General features: G+C 46.5%; 1 protein-coding gene across 1 annotated transcript in view; it reads right to left on the bottom strand.

Moving 5' to 3' along the window:
- Nucleotides 1–16088, bottom strand: part of FNDC1 (fibronectin type III domain containing 1) — a 113892-nt gene that overhangs the window by 14485 nt on the left and 83319 nt on the right. Inside the window, exons 15-18 of the mRNA XM_055536128.1 lie at nucleotides 13778–13846; nucleotides 11829–11996; nucleotides 9421–9651; nucleotides 1812–1920 (exon numbers count right to left, since the gene is read on the bottom strand). Coding sequence (XP_055392103.1) covers nucleotides 1812–1920; nucleotides 9421–9651; nucleotides 11829–11996; nucleotides 13778–13846 — 577 coding nt within the window. The remainder of the gene's footprint in view (nucleotides 1–1811; nucleotides 1921–9420; nucleotides 9652–11828; nucleotides 11997–13777; nucleotides 13847–16088) is intronic.

The following is a 16088-nucleotide window of genomic DNA, read 5'->3' as shown; positions in this document are numbered from 1 at the left end:
ACATTTATCCACAGAAGAAGTACACAAGGCCAACAGGTACATGAAAAGATGGTCAACGTCACTAGCTATTCAGTTCAGTTCAGTTCAGTTCAGTCACTCAGTCGTGTCTGACTCTTTGCAACCCCGTGAATTGCAGCACGCCAGGCCTCCCTGTCCATCACCAACTCCCGGAGTCTATTCTGAAAGAGATGGGAATACCAGACCATCTGACCTGCCTCCTGAGAAACCTATATGCAGGTCAGGAAGCAACAGTTAGAACTGGACATGGAACAACAGACTGGTTCCAAATAGGAAAAGGAGTACATCAAGGCTGTATCTTGTCACCCTGTTTATTTAACTTCTATGCAGAGTACATCATGAGAAATGCTGGGCTGGAAGAAACACAAGCTGGAATCAAGATTGCCAGGAGAAATATCAATCATCTCAGATATGCAGATGACACCACCCTTATGGCAGAAAGTGAAGAGGAACTCAAAAGCCTCTGGATGAAAGTGAAAGAGGAGAGTGAAAAAGTTGGCTTAAAGCTCAACATTCAGAAAACGAAGACTATGGCATCTGGTCCCATCACTAGCTATTAGAGAAACGCAAATCAAAACTACAACGAAGTACTCCTCACAGCAGTCAGAATGGCCATCACCAAAAAGTCTACAAATAACAAATGCTGGAAAGGGGGGGGAGAAAAGGGAACCCCCCTACACTGCTGGTAGAAATAGATAAGTTGGTGCAGCCACTATGGAAAACAACATGAGGTTTCTCAAAAAACTAAAAATAGAATTACAATGAGATCTCGCAATCCCACGCCTGGGCCTATAACGTAGCTTTATGTTCATAGGAGCTCTATTGACAACAGCAAAGACATGGAAACAGCCTAAACATCCATCAACAGAGGAACAGGCAAAGAGGATATGGTGCACATACACGATGGAACACTGGGAACAGTACCCAGCCATAAAAAAGAATGAAACAATGCCGTCTGGAGCAACATGGATGGCACTAAAAATTATCACACGACATGAAGTCAGTCAGAAAGAGAAAGATAAACACCATATGATACCACTTATATGCAGAAATGAAAATATGATGCAAATGAACCTACCTACGAAATAAAAACAGACTTGCAGACAGAGAGACAGACGTGTGGTTAGCAAGGGTGGGGGCGGAGGCTGGAGTTAGCAGGCGCAAATTATTATACAGAGTGAGTAAACAAGAAAGTCCTGCTGGAGAGGAAAAGAACTATATTAAATACCCTGTGATAAAGCACAATGGAAAAGAATATAAAAAAGAATGTGTGTATGTATGTATACGTGTGTATGTATATGTATATACATAACTGAATCACTTTTAGGTACAGCAGAAATGAACAAACATTGCAAATCAACTACACTTCAATAAAAAATGCTTCTCAATCGCTGCTCCACTAATGTCATATATGAAGCTTGTGCTGCATAAAGTCACCATGTTGGTGACTGCAAACAGATGGGTTCCCTTTCAACACACAGAACAGTCTTTCCTTTCCCAATGGTAGGTAGTTTCAGTCTCTGGAAAATAGGGAACAAAATATAAACACAATAACCTAACAATCACAAAGCACATAGTCCTTTCTTCGAAGAAAAGTACATGACACTTGGTAAGCACTCACAGTCTATGAGAAACAACTAGAGAATTCAAAAGAATTCTTTTGAGTTAGGCCTTTTAGTTAGGCCTTTCCTTTTCAACCCGAGGATATCCGTGACCACACACGCAGGTCTCTTTTATTTTTTTTTTCCCCCGCAGGTTTCATTTTCTGTTTATAAATGATTGATGCATCATACCTCGTGTTGGGCTTCAGGTTCTCAATGGGCAGGTGAGTTACTGATGAAGCCTGGGTGGACCACTTGTTCCTGATGAAGTCTTCATACGACGCGCTGTAAACCAAGTAACCTACAGGAGGAGAGGAGGCAGAACCCCGTGAGCATCAAGGAAGCACATCACCCAAGAGGTGTAACTTGGGGAGGGTAGGAGGACCTACAGGAGGAGAGGAGGTGGAACCCCGTGAGCATCAAGGAAGCATCACCCAAGAGGCGTAACTCAGGGAGGGTGGGAGGAGCCGTGGGGTGGGGGCAGCTCTGTGGGAGAAGTCTAGAAGGGGAGCAAGCAGTGTGCTGGGTCAGGACGGGGTAGAATGCTGGTACCCACTGGCGATACCAGATGCAGGTAACGGCAGAGACACTTCCTGACGACTAGCTGGTTCCCTACTTTTCTTCCTTCTCCTGATCTCCCACAGTCCCGGGCTTCCTCATCTCCTCGAAACTAATCACATCTAACCACGAACGCACAGCACAAGGAAAGAGCAGTGACCTCCACACAAGTATCTAAGAAGTTCCTGGTAGAGGTATACACAACTATCCTTTATGTGAAATAAAGCATCTGTGATGGTGAGTGCCGTGTCTTGTGGCTGAAAGATCCCAAACTCGATAGGTCTCTCCACTTCTTGTTATAGACTCTCCTGTGGTTTCTAGTTGTTGCATATCTCTGCCTGCCCTCGACCGTGACGTCCAGTGACAACAGCCAGGCAGCTCTGCCTTATCTGCTGTTAATGGAGCTCAGCAGGTGGACTCTGCCCTGATACCTGCCCAGCTTGCCAGGCCGCCCAGGGGGGCCGAGTGACCTTCCTGTCACAGTGTCACACATCCTTTACGCTGCTCTCTTACGTGGGAAGGAAATATTTGCCAAGTACTTCCTCTGCGCCGAATGTTATGCCAAATACTTTGGATCGGGTTTTACTTTGATGAATTCTCCTGACCTTAGGTTTCTCTGTCTGTCTCCATTCTGACACAGGAGGAAACTGAGTCTTAGAGGCCAAATATCTGGTCCAAGTTTCATACTTGTTAATTCAACAAATATTTATTGTGTGCTTACTGTATATTCATTCAACCAATATTTATTGTGTGCCTCCTGCAAGTCAGGGCTACTGTATAGTAAATGCTAGAGATTAAATGATCATTCATTTTACTGGAAACTTCAGGAGCAGCAAGGCAGACAGACAAGTATGATTATACAGCTTGTTTACACAGCCTGACGAGAACTAAGTGCTGGGGGCGCTGGCGGGTGGGGAGAGCTGGACGCAGAGCGCTTTCCCAGGACCATGAAATCAGGCTGATAACTAAAGGATGGGAAGCAGTCACGATGCACGATGGGAAGTGGGGAGAACTCCAGGTAGAGGGAATACCTGGGCAAAGATGCAGGAAAGGGAGGAACCAGGAGCCAGGAGGGCCTCAGAGTTGCAGGGTGAGGGGAAGCGCGACAGGAAATGAAGCTAAAGAAGCATCAGATGAAAAAAAAAAAAAATATGCAAGGCTCTTTGGTCACAGAGGCTTTTGATTTTCATTCCAGAAGAAAAGGAAAACATTCACGGGGCGACACAACAAGACTGTCTTCCGTGTCTCTCTGGTGCTGAGTGGAGGACCAGACAGCTGTGGTGTATGGAGGGGGTGGTCTAGCAGGACATTTGTGACAATATCCAGGTGAGTGGTCACAACAGCTCAGGCATTGGGGTGGTTAATGGGGAACAATGGACGCGTGCGGGAAAAATCCGAAAGGTAAAGGCAACGGGATTGAGTGATGAACTGAATACAGAGGGGAAATAGAGAAGGAGATGGGAAGATGACTCCAAAGACTTCAGGCTTTCAAGAATGGACAGAGAGTGAGACAGAAAACCCAGATGAGCAGGTGTGTGTCTGGATCATGAGTCTGATTCTGGATATGCTGAGTCTGAGAAGCTTTGGAGACATGATGGATGATAGTGTCAAGTGGACATGATTTTTCAGTTTGAGGCTCAGAGGAGAGCAGGCTGGGGCTTGACCTACAAACCAATGGCTCATCACCAAGAGGCACTGAGACCACATGCATCGGGACTTCCGTGGTGGTCCAGTGGTTAGGGCCCTGTCTGCCATTGCAGGGGACACAGACTCGATGCCTGGTCCAGGAAGACCCCACATTCAGAGGGGCAATGAAGCCCACGTACTGCGACTACTGAACCTGTACTGGCCCTCGGGCCATGGCTGCTGAAGCCCCTGTGCCCCACAGCCTCTGCTCTGCAACAGGCCGCTGCGAGGGGAAGCCCACACACAGCAACTAGACAGGAGCCTCCAGGTCACCACAGCTAGAGAAAGCCTGAGTGTAGTGATGAAGACCCAGTGCAGCCAAAAAGAAACAAATAGAAAATTTTAAATGCTTGTAAATATATATATATATATATATATATATATATATACACACACATACATTTTAAAAAGACCTGTGCATGGGTAAAATCTTTCAGCTGAAGCTAAAGCTTTTCTTCTTACCCTTTGTTTTCTCTCTCCAGGATTTTATCCACGCACATGTCTTTTTTAAATGTGTATATATATTTATAAGCATTAAATTTATTTATTTATTTATGGCTGTGCTGGGTCTTCATCGCTGCACTCAGGCTTTCTCTAGCTGTGGTGAGCAGGAGGCTACTATCTAGCTGGACTGGACTGAAGGACTGATGCTGAAGCTGAAGCTTCAATACTTTGGCCACCTGATGCAAAGAACTGACTCATTGGAAAAGACCCTGATGCTGGGAAAGATTGAAGGTGGGAGAAGGGGACAACAAAGGATGAGATGGTTGGATGGCAGCACCAATGCGATGGACATGAGTTTGAGCAAGCTCCAGGAGTTGGTGATGGACAGGGAGGCTGGCATGCTGCAGTCCATGGGGTCACAAAGAGTCGGACATGACTGAGCGACTGAACTGAACTGAAGGAAAGTGACTTAGGACCATGCAATTCTTAGACTTAGGACTAAGCAATTCTGATCTTTAATGTCGGGTCAAAGAGGATGAGCCTGTGAAGAAAACTTGGGCTGGGAGAATCAGATCACAGGTCAAGGAGAAGAAGATGAAGAAAAGGCATTGAAGAGGCAAATAGCTTTATTTAGCAACCTGTTCTCACCAATCGCCTCCTCAAGGTCTATTCTGGTGATGGGAAGAGTGGATTAGAGTTACATAGCTCCTCCCCAACAGGCAGAGAGCAGAAACAGGGGTCCTGGGCTCTGAAGCCTTTTCAGAGAAATTCCTTCTTCTCTTTTTTCAACAGCTATTTCATGGGACCTGGGAAGTGTTGCTTCTCTCTCCATAGGGTACCCTCCTCCTCTGAAGATGGTGACATCAAGTCACAGGAGCTGATGGTGACACTGTACCCAACAAGGGTCCAGCCAGGGGCAGATGTGCCCGAGGAGCCCTGGCTTTGATGGGTCAGGCCGGCTCATCCTCTTTGACCTCATACCATTAGAACGCTGCACTTCATCCCATATACTACTCAGGTTTCCCTGCCCATCCTTGTGTCTGGATTTTTATAACGTGCTTGCTGAGCACATGTAACTCCTGCATTCTCTGTTCTTATCAAAACCAGCCCTAAAAAGATTCAGAGACCACCACTGCCGGAAGCCGGCGAGAGACATTCCACTCGTGACAAAGGTCATGAGGAAGGGGGCTCGGCATACGCAAAGGCGGGATCGAGCCTCGGGAGTGCCCCCGGATATTCTCAAGCATCTACCCCCAAAAACCAGAGTCTGCCTCCTTTATTGCTTTGTGCTCTCACCTTTGACTTTACTGGGGGCTGTCCCCCACCACCATCTCGCTCTCTCTGTCAAAGAGTTAACTTACAGCTCCAATTAATAAAGTTCCTGGGCAGTTAGGAGTGTTTAAATCCAAACCCCTCAGATGGCTCTCTAACTCGCCTGACAAATTTACCCGGACACCTACAGCTTTGCATACGATTGTTTACAGTCTCCCAGCCTCGAGAGGCACGGGAAGCTTAAGATATTCAAATAGCTTAGAGCCTCTCAGAGAGTTAGAAACTGTCAAAATAAAACTAGTAAAAGATTTCATTGATGAACCAATGCTTGTTGCCAAGTTTCCACATCCCCTGAATTGTATCCTTGAATGTGTATTAATTAATATAGTTGGTATGTAGAAAAAATAAGTAGTGGCCTTGGTGTTAGTAACTTTAGACCCTTAAGGTAATAAATTCTTTCCTTTGTTGTAAACCCATTACACATCCGCCCTATAGGAATGTAATTTCATCTTCGGAAGATGGCGCCAAACCTTAAAATAATTACTCTTAGAGAAAATAAGTCTTTGTTGATAAGTCCTTGTCAAGAGTCATAAAATGTTAATAGGCCTTCTGGCCAGAAGATGATGTAAATCACCTAAATCATTTGTATACGATAAATTTGCAGGAAAGAAACTCTGGTTTTTGATAAGCATCAAAGACTGCTGACTTTGCATCCCCTATTATCCTCTATGTGTAACTTAGGGTATAAAAGCCCCTGTTGAAAATAAAGCTATGGGCCTTGCTCACCAACGCTTGGTCTCCCCATGTCATTCTTCCCCTCAACCTCCAGCTGAGTATCCATCTGGAGCGCAGATATCCTCTGCGACCATTTATTTGCCTGGGCTTCTAAGACCCACTCGAGAAGGTGTCTAAGGTGGGGCACCTTCCGCTATTCGAGAGGGCGCCTGCGGCCTCCGTGGTCAGAGCTAACCTGGTGTCACAGGTTATATTGATTTTCCGCGTAAACCAAGCTACTCAGCTTCTTTTCTCCACTGAATTTTCCTACTGAGCTATCCTCATTCTATTACTCTTTATATCTTTGATAAATAAATAAATAAATAGGTCGCCTACTCCGTCTCCCCTTCAAATACCCTGGATCAGCCGGGGCTGGACCTCGGCACACCACGAAGGTGATTTCCCACGGAGTCACTGCTGATGAAGAGACAGCTTCATTCATTAGGACTGATCAGGGTAGGCAGCGGGTCGTGGACCTATTTACTTTGCGGGAGTTTCGTGTCGTTTGGCCACCATCTGGTTACACACTGACTCAACCACGTGTGAAAGAAAAGAAACACCAGTGGAAATCAGCAAAGTGCTCTACATCTCACGCAGCTACCAGGACCTGTGTGAAAGAAAAGAACCTCTGGTGGAAATCAGCAAAGTACTCTACATCTCACATAGCTACCAGGACCCGTGTGAAAGAAAAGAACCACTGGTGGAAATCAGCAAAGTACTCTACATCTCACACAGCTACCAGGACCCGTGTGAAAGAAAAGAACCGCTGGTGGAAATCAGCAAAGTGCTCTACATCTCACACAGCTACCAGGACCCGTGTGAAAGAAAAGAACCGCTGGTGGAAATCAGCAAAGTGATCTACATCTCACGCAGCTACCAGGACCCAAACGCCCTGCAGCGGGCCCGAAAGTGTGATCTTCCCTTTGGGTCTAGGAGGCTCCTGGGTATCCACTTCACCTCGTTGTTCTGCAGCTAAAAGAGCTGGTGCTTGATTCATTAACTGATGAAGCACTCCCATGCTTTTCTCTTTTAGCCTCTAGGGCCTAACATGCTTCTTCTGCATATCACAGGGCTGTCGTGCACTGAAATATTCCACGATAAGCAGTTGGCAGGAGTTGGCACAACTTTCTATTGGGACCTGAATCCCAATAACACCTCAGCCGTATTATTTATGCTCGTGGCATGAGTGCTCGTGATTAGGGCCCTGGGGCTTGGTTTGGGATTAGATGGTGGGGGTATGTGGCGATGAGATGACCCCAGTCTCTGGAGAGCTTCGGAAGGCTTTCTACGCAAAGCTAACAGGAGCATGTGTTTCGGAAGCACGCCCTCTATGGGATGTTACAGGAACTGCGTCGGAGTTAAGTCCAGCGACCTTTACCGGAATTCTCCGAAGGCTCCTCACGCTCCAGCCCAGCGGGCACGTCTAAAGTGGCTGGTCCTTTCATCCTGTATCCATCTTTCTGTTTCTCAGAAGCCCCGGGGCTCAGGGCACAGGGGTATATTTATGTTAAGTAACATCTGTTATGCAAGAGATCAAAAGCTAAGTAGCTTAAGATAAAGTATTCCATGATTATATTTTCCCTGTTTGCTCTCTTGCTTTTCAAAACTGCCATTCATAAAATCATACTCAGTTCATAAAAGGATTTTCTGGCTGTTTTGACTACAAGCTCTCCTCCTGCCATTGATTTATTTGCTTGCTATTAGGAACATTCTGGACTTCACAGAGGCTGGCCCCAGTGGCCTGAGCAACTCAGATTGGGGGCCCAGCAAGTATAGCTACACCAAGACTCAGACCCCTTGATCTGCACCCTGGCTCTCCACAGCCCTTCCATCCTGCCTGGCACAACACCCAGGCATTCAGTCCTGTGCCCTTTATCCTGACTTTTGCGCTGCAGTGCAAACTTCATTAAAAAAAAAAAAAAATTAGCTCTCTGGTTGTGCTTGGGGTTTTTTTTTTCCCTCATTTTAAGAGATCATACTGGGGACCTAAAGCATGAACATTAAAAATTTTGAATTTGATGATTAACATCAGCATGGTAGTGACATAACATGTCAAACTCTGGCTTATCCCACCATCCCCAGCCCTGAGACACACACACACACACACACACACACATTCCTTCCTCTTATATAACTCACTGACCCAAAAGGAATCATTTGCAAAAGAAGGGTGTCTATCCAAAGAAAACATTAACTCTTTTGTGTAAGAACTCATCTCAACAAATTTATCCTCAAATATGTCTTTGGCAGAGTCGAATGAACTCATGAACATCTCACAGACCAAGATCTTGGAGGCTCAAGATCCCTGGGCATTTTCTCCATCACATCCAGTTCCCACCTAAGGAATTCAGGAGCACCAAGACTGATTTGGAAGCACCGAGCAGACCTGGAAAGAGCCTGAGTCATGACCCCAGGGTTGATCATGACCCCAGGAAGCACACAGTAGGAGCGCTCTCATCACCCATGCTGCAGGAGCTCATCTGACAAGGGCTCCGTGGACTCCCTGGCTGCTTGCAGGATTACAGGGTAAGAGACCTAATGATACTTTGTATAAGAGGAGACCAAGGTCCAGGGAAAATGAAGCAGTAGCTCCAAGTCATACAAATCCATCTGGGACTAAGGTTCAGGATTTCTGACTTCCATCCAGTGCTCCTCATACTGCCCTACAAGGCTTCCCTTAACTGCCTCTGTTCCATCCTTTTAAAAGAAAATATCTGCATTCGTCCATCCAGTTCATCCATGCATCTCTCCATCTAGCTATCTGACCAATCCATCTGGCACCCTTCCATCATTCACTTCTCCAATCCATTCATTTATTTATCCACCCATCCATCCATCCTTGCATCCAGCCATCATCCATTTCTCCAATCCATCCATCCATCGTTGCATGCACCCATCATTCATTTATCCAATCTATTCATTTATCCATCCATCCACTTTTCATCCATCTACCCATCCATCCATCCATCTTCCATCCATCCACTCATCCATCATCCATTCATCCCTTATTGTCTGTATTTCCCACCTGCAGATTGACAGGAACTCTGAGCACTTGCCTTGGACTCACCTGTTATCATATCCCCTGGGGCGGCTTTGTCCCAGTCCACAATGACAAATGAGTGGCAGCCTTCCACCGCGACCACGGTGATGTTGCGGGGGACGTGCTGAGGAGGCGTGTCACTCTTCTTCAGGTCATTTGGAATGATTTCATCCAGGCTGTCCACTTGGAAGTGATCCAGAGCGTCAGTCAGAGAGCATGGGGCGGATGGGTCTTTATTTAGGTACGTCACGTAAGGAGCTGGAAAAGAACAAAGATACCCAGTAGGGTTGCTTAAGGCTTTCTCTGAGGGTAGAAACATGATGTCTGCTCCATGGAGTAGACCCAACATTCAGTCTCTTTCTACTAAACATCCAGGGTCATCAGCCCTGAGGCCAAACACAAGCGCACATCCCTACCTCTCCTGATTGGATCCACATATTTATTATAGCTTTCAATCTGGTGGTTTCAAAAGATCCCATTGCCCCATCAACATCAATGCTCTCATAGTGGTTTTGAAACGTCTCCAAACTACAATTTAATGTCTAATAGAATTCTGCGGCATTGTGCCATTCCTGTGCCCTTAAACTTGGAAAGGTGCAATTGAATCCAACTTGGAGTTCTCTCAACACATTTCATTCCCTAGACTGTCTTGGGACCAGGAAAAAAAAAAAAAACATACACCAGCCAAGATGTACAACCTTAGCCTCAGTCCAGGCTGGCCTCCCCTGGGACATCAGGGACTCACATAACCCCTTGCACCCATGTCTGCACAGGATAGGCCTGAACAGCCATCTACAACATTACCACTCAGGATGAAAATAGCAACTCACATTTATGGATAGCTTCAAGCTTTTCCTACACTCGTGATCTCAGCAGATACAAGGGCCCCAGGATTAAGGCAGGATAAGAACTGATAACCCACACTCCAGTTGAACCTACCAGTGCTGAGAAAGAGCCCACAAGACTTCTTATTACATACACGCTAGAATAGCCAAGGAATTGGATTTGGGCTTTATACATTCAAGACCCCCAAGTGTTCCCAAGTAACAGTTTCTAGAACTTTCTAAACATCCCACTGCATCTCCTTGTATAGCTTCTCATTCCCAGGGGCTGTTAGAACTGAAAGCAATTTTTAAGCTCCTCTGTTTTCCAATAATCCATACAAAATTAGGCGTTTTGAGCTTGTGCATGGATCTGATCAGGAAGTTTGGGGAGCTGTCTACTGTGCTTTATAAAGTTATAGGCATATGAAAACAGCCAGACAATAGTAAGCCTTTCAGCCTTTGAAGAGGTCTTCGGAACAGCTAATAATAGTGCTGAAAGCATTTCAATTTCTGTCATGGAACCACAGAGAGAAAAGTCAGAACATTCAGTGAATTCAGCCAGGCTGCAGCATGCCATGGGCCAGCATTACCACTGGCCTCAGGAATCCTCCTTCCAATTAAGATTCTTGTTCTTCAAGTATGAGTAGTTCAGACACTCAATACTACATCTTGGCTGACAAGAACTGTTCTTCGCTGATGGCAGAACATTTGTTTTGGAAACAGAAAAGTGTGATATTAGTTTAAGCTGTTGCCTGTCTCCACTCAGTAACAAATGATTTTTTTCCACTTAGTGATATGTTAATCTGTCTTATTAGCAAAGTTCATTAAGGGCATGGGAAAAGAAGGCTCCCAAAGGGAATGAAACACAGTTTAATGGCATAAAATTTCTTCCTGACACTGTTTTAATAACTGAGAAAGAGGAATACGGTCAATTTCTAGATTGCAAGTCCTTGAGGCTAATGAAAACTATAGGAAACAACCTCAAGGAAAACAGCTTCAGCTCTTTGAAACTGTAAGATATACTAGTAGCTCAATTCATCAAATTGCTCATCTTTTAGGGAGGAGTTAACAAACAACACTCAGGGGCTTCCCTGGCGGTCCAGTGGCTAGACGCCCCACTCCCAAAGCAGGGGACCTGGGTTTGATACCTGGTTGGGGTACTAGATCCCACATGCCACAACTAAGACCCAGAGCAGCCTAAATAAATAAGTAAAACAAACAAACAAAAAACCGATGTGCAGGCAAGGCCTAATAAAAGTCTCATCTCAGAAAAGTTGGCTATAACAAAAATCTTATAGTCCCTGGACTTGATGACTATTAAGTAGTTCTTACTCCTCATCTGCACAAGACAGCCTCTCGAAACTCTGCTCCATCGGATACCAAATGTTCTCCTGCGTGCCTGCTCCCCTGACTTCTGCAGAGAGCAAGTTCATGCTTAGAAAGCATCTAAACAGGACTGACGCACTGACTCGCCCAAGTGGAAACTTCACCCTGGGAAAAACCTCTGGTCCAAACGAGCTGCCACAGCCAAGCCAAGAGATTCATTCTGCTCTTCTTCAAAGGATGAGAGCTAAAAACTCATGTTTCTCTGATTAAGGAACTTCTACTTACCAACAAAACGTTTCTTCCCAGCCAGATCGAATTCTTCTTCAGGGTAGGAACTGATGGAGCCTTCAGGCGGGATGACAGCGGGTGTCGTGGTGGTGGTGGTGGTGGTGGTGGTGGTGGTGGTGGAGGGCTGGGTGGTAGGCGGCGGCCCTGAGGTCTCAACTTCATAATCTGAAATGATATGATGTAACTGGGCACGTCCAGAAAAGGGGCACCTTAAGATTGAACGCAACACTCAAGTGTAAAGGCACACAAACAGACTCTAGAATTGGAGAAGGAAATGGCAACCCACTCCAGTGTTCTTGCCTGGAGAATTCCGTGGACAGAGGAGCCTGGTGGGCTGCTATCCATGGGGTTACAAAGAGTCAGACATGACTGAAGCAACTTAGCAGCAGCAGCAGACTCTAGAATAAACGCTATACCTGAACAGAATTTGTTGCTAACAAAACAATATCCCCCCACCCACCATTTTTCAGTCCTTAGGGAAAAGCAGCTGCAGATAGAAGAAAGGAAGGGAAAAAATTAAAAAGAAACACACATGACAAGAAAAATGAGATTTTTTGAATCAAAGCTGGATAGAACCTTAGAACTTACCCAGGTTAGCAGCTCCTGTTACTGGTCCCTGACCATTCTCTGCCTAAGTAGTTTTCCCTTTTAAAGCCAGAAAAGTATCACACGAGAAAAGAAACCTGATTTTTTAAAAAATTTGTCACCTGCGTAGGGGTTATTTTCTGAGGGGGAGGTGGGACTAATCCTATTGAGAGAACTAATCCATTAACAAAAAAAAAGAAAATTCTGCTCCCTTTTCAACAGCTCCAAATCACAGGGTTTTATTTCCAAAGGTGCTAAGAAAACTTCCTTTGCTTTCTCACATCTGCTGTTTTTCTTTCAGGTCTGTTTTGTTTTGTTTTGTTTTGTTTTGAAAACTGGGGATTAAACAACTACACTGAAGATCGTGACTGCATCAGAGATGACGTTATTCCCACATTCGTGACTGAAGAGCCTTGAATCTACAACCAGCAGCGGGCAGACTGAGCACATTGGTGAGGACTGACACCCCACATGTCAAAGGCCAGCACTGAGAAGGGGACAAGCTTTCTACGCAAATTTCCTTCAATTTCGGGGGCAATTTACAAAACACAAGAACAACCACAGGGAGGTAAGTATAATCACAGCAGTAATTACTATGAATGGAGTGACCAGACACCATGCAAAGCAAGCCTGTTCTTCATCTTAGAAACTTCACTCTCACTTGAAAACATTCTGATTTTCAAAAAATTAGCACATCTACCGCATTGCTTTTTAAATGTAGAAAAGGAAAGGAAAGAATGAGAGTGAGAAGAGCCAAGAGGGGAAGCTGGAACTCAGTTAAACTAAGTCGTTTTTATTAATGTGTATGGGTGGTGCAGGGTTGTTCAGACTGAAGTAACTCCAGAATTTCCAAAAGAAGGAGGAGAAGGTTTGAGATGGAGGGAAGGGGGCTCAGGGGTCTTGTCTGGAGGCTGCATCTGTGTATCAAGCACACAGTTTTCCTCTGGATCAAATTTTTATGGGGCAAGGGGAGGTAACTTGGAAGGGGAGTACCACCACCCTTCTCTAAGTGTTGCCCTCCAGCCCCAAGTTCTGAGGGAAACAGAAATTGAGACCATCTACTTAGCCCACCTCAGCCTTCCCAGGTGGCTCAGTAGTAATGAATCTGCCTGCCAAGCCAGAAGTCACAGGAGACCCGGGTTCAATCCCTGGGTGGAGAAGATCCCTGGGAGAAAGGAATGGCTACCCACTCCAGTATTCTTGCCTGGAGAATTCCATGGACAGAGGAGCCTGATGGGCTAACAGTCCATGGGGTATCAAAGAGCCAAACACAACTGAGCGACTGTGCACGCACTTAGTAACGAACATCAGATTCTCTAATCAGAAAATACCCCCAATCATGTGCTTGGAATCAATCGTACCTTCATCATAGATGACGTACGCCTCTTCCGTGGGCACTGCCGTGTCGGTCTCCAGCCCCGAGAACTCATCTAGGAAGGAGAAGGCAAGGGCAGTCAGCCAATGCCCAGGGCTCTCTTCTCAGAATGGCGCCAAGGGCACGGCAATCCAGCCCCGTGCTGCTGGCTTCCAGGGGGATAAGCCTCCCCTGCCACGGCCGCCTCAGCTTCCTCAGGAGGAAGAGCCTCAGAACGCGGAGGGCTCGATACAAACGGAGAGTTTCTCTCCTTTGCGCTCAGGGGGGTGCACTGGAAAAGACACCTCCCCAGCGCTCCCGACCCTCCAGCAGAGGGCGCTCTTCCCGACTTCTGAGGGGAGGAAGGCGGAGGGGGACGGAGGGGAGAGAGGGACGGAGAGGGGGAGGGGGGCAGGCGTGAGAACAGACATTCTCCAAGGGCAGGAAACTCCTTTGTTCATGGCCTTTGGTGGCTCAGACAGTAGAGAATCTGCCGGGAAGGCGGGAGAACCAGGTTCGATCCCAGGGTCGGAAAGAACCCCTGGAGAAGGGAATGGCTACCCACTCCAGTATTCTCGCCTGCTGCTGCTGCTGCTAAGACGCTTCAGTCGTGTCCGACTCTGTGCAACCCCATAGACGGCAGCCCACCAGGCCCCCCCGTCCCTGGGATTCTCCAGGCAAGAACACGGGAGTGGGTTGCCATTTCCTTCTCCAGTGCATGAAAGTGAAAAGTGAAAGTGAAGTCGCTCAGTCGTGTCCGACTCTTAGCGACCCCATGGACTGCAGCCCACCAGGCTCCTCGGTCCATGGGATTTTCCAGGCAAGAGTACTGGAGTGGGGTGCCATTGCCTTCTCCATTTTCTCGCCTGGAGAACTCCATGGACAGAGAAGCCTGAAGAGCTGCAAATCCATGGGGTGGCAAAGAGTCGGACACAACTGAGCGAGTCACACTTTGATTTTTCACTCATTCTCTCCATCCCCTGGTCTTGCCGCTCACATGATCCAGGTGCCCTCCTGCCTCTCTGTTCTATTCTGGCTTCACTGCTCCCTCTAAGCTTCCATCCCCTCTCAGTGAACCGGGAGATAAATCTGTAATGATTAGAACTTCTTAACTTGCCTATGAAGTTTGGAAATAATATCCCAATGATTACAAACATCTCTTTACAAACAAGTTGTATTTTACTTATAAAGCCACTAGATCTGCTATGACTACAAAATTATCCTATACATGCAATCTGTAGACTTTTATATGTGATTTTTTTTAATCTACCAGGAAGCCCTAATTATAAGAACCATTTTTCAAATGACTATTATTAATGGCTTCCCAGGTGGCTCAATGGGAAGCCCCGGTGGTTCAGCAGTAAAGACTCCACCTGCACTTCAGGGGACGCAGGAGGTGTGGATTTGATCCCTGAGTCAGGAATATCACTGGAAGGAAGAAATGGCATCTCACTCCAGTATTCTTGCCTAAGAAACCGCATAGAAAGAGGAGCCTGGAGAGTTACAGTCCATGAAGTGAAGTGAAAGTCGCTCAGTCGTGTCCGACTCTTTGCCACCCCATGGACTATACAGTACATGGAATTCTCCAGGCCAGAATATTGGAGTGGGTAGCCATTCCCTTCTCCAGGGGATCTTCCCGACCCAGGGATTGAACCCAGGTCTCCCGCATAGCAGGCAGAGTCTTTACCAGCTGAACCATCAGGGAAGCCCAAGAATACTGGAGTGGTTAGCCTATCCCTCGGAGAAGGTAATGGCACCCCACTCCAGTACTCTTGCCTGGAAAATCCCATGGACAGAGGAGCCTGGTAGGCTGCAGTCCATGGGGTCGCTAAGAGTCGGACATGACTGAGCGACTTCACTTTCACTTTTCACTTTCATGCATTGGAGAAGGAAATGGCAACCCACTCCAGTGTTCTTGCCTGGAGAATCCCAGGGACGGTGGAGCCTGATGGGTTGCCGTCTATGGGGTCGCACAGAGTCGGACACGACTGAAGCGACTTAGCAGCAGTAGCCTATCCCTTCTCCAGCAGATCTTCCCGACTCAGGAATCGAACCTGGATCCCCTGCATTGCAGGTGGATTCTTACCAGCTGAGCTACTAGGGAAGATCTTACAGTGCATAGGGGTCACGAAGGAGTCGAACACGACTTGGTGACTAAAAACAACAAAACTGATAAGAGCATGGATGAAAACTTGGTTCAAAAAAGTGAGTGATTGAAGCAAAAACAATTTTTTGCCTCCACAAGCTGGGTACTGCTTTAAGCAGAAGCTGTTTTGGGAAGATGGGAGGAAATCCATCTTTGGGGGAGGAAGACAGAT

This window comes from Bubalus kerabau, chromosome 9 (genome assembly GCF_029407905.1).
Source record: "Bubalus kerabau isolate K-KA32 ecotype Philippines breed swamp buffalo chromosome 9, PCC_UOA_SB_1v2, whole genome shotgun sequence".
Classification (NCBI taxonomy): Eukaryota; Metazoa; Chordata; class Mammalia; order Artiodactyla; family Bovidae; genus Bubalus; species Bubalus kerabau.
The sequence above is the reverse complement of the archived record's forward strand: the minus strand, read 5'-3'. Positions and strand labels throughout refer to the sequence as shown.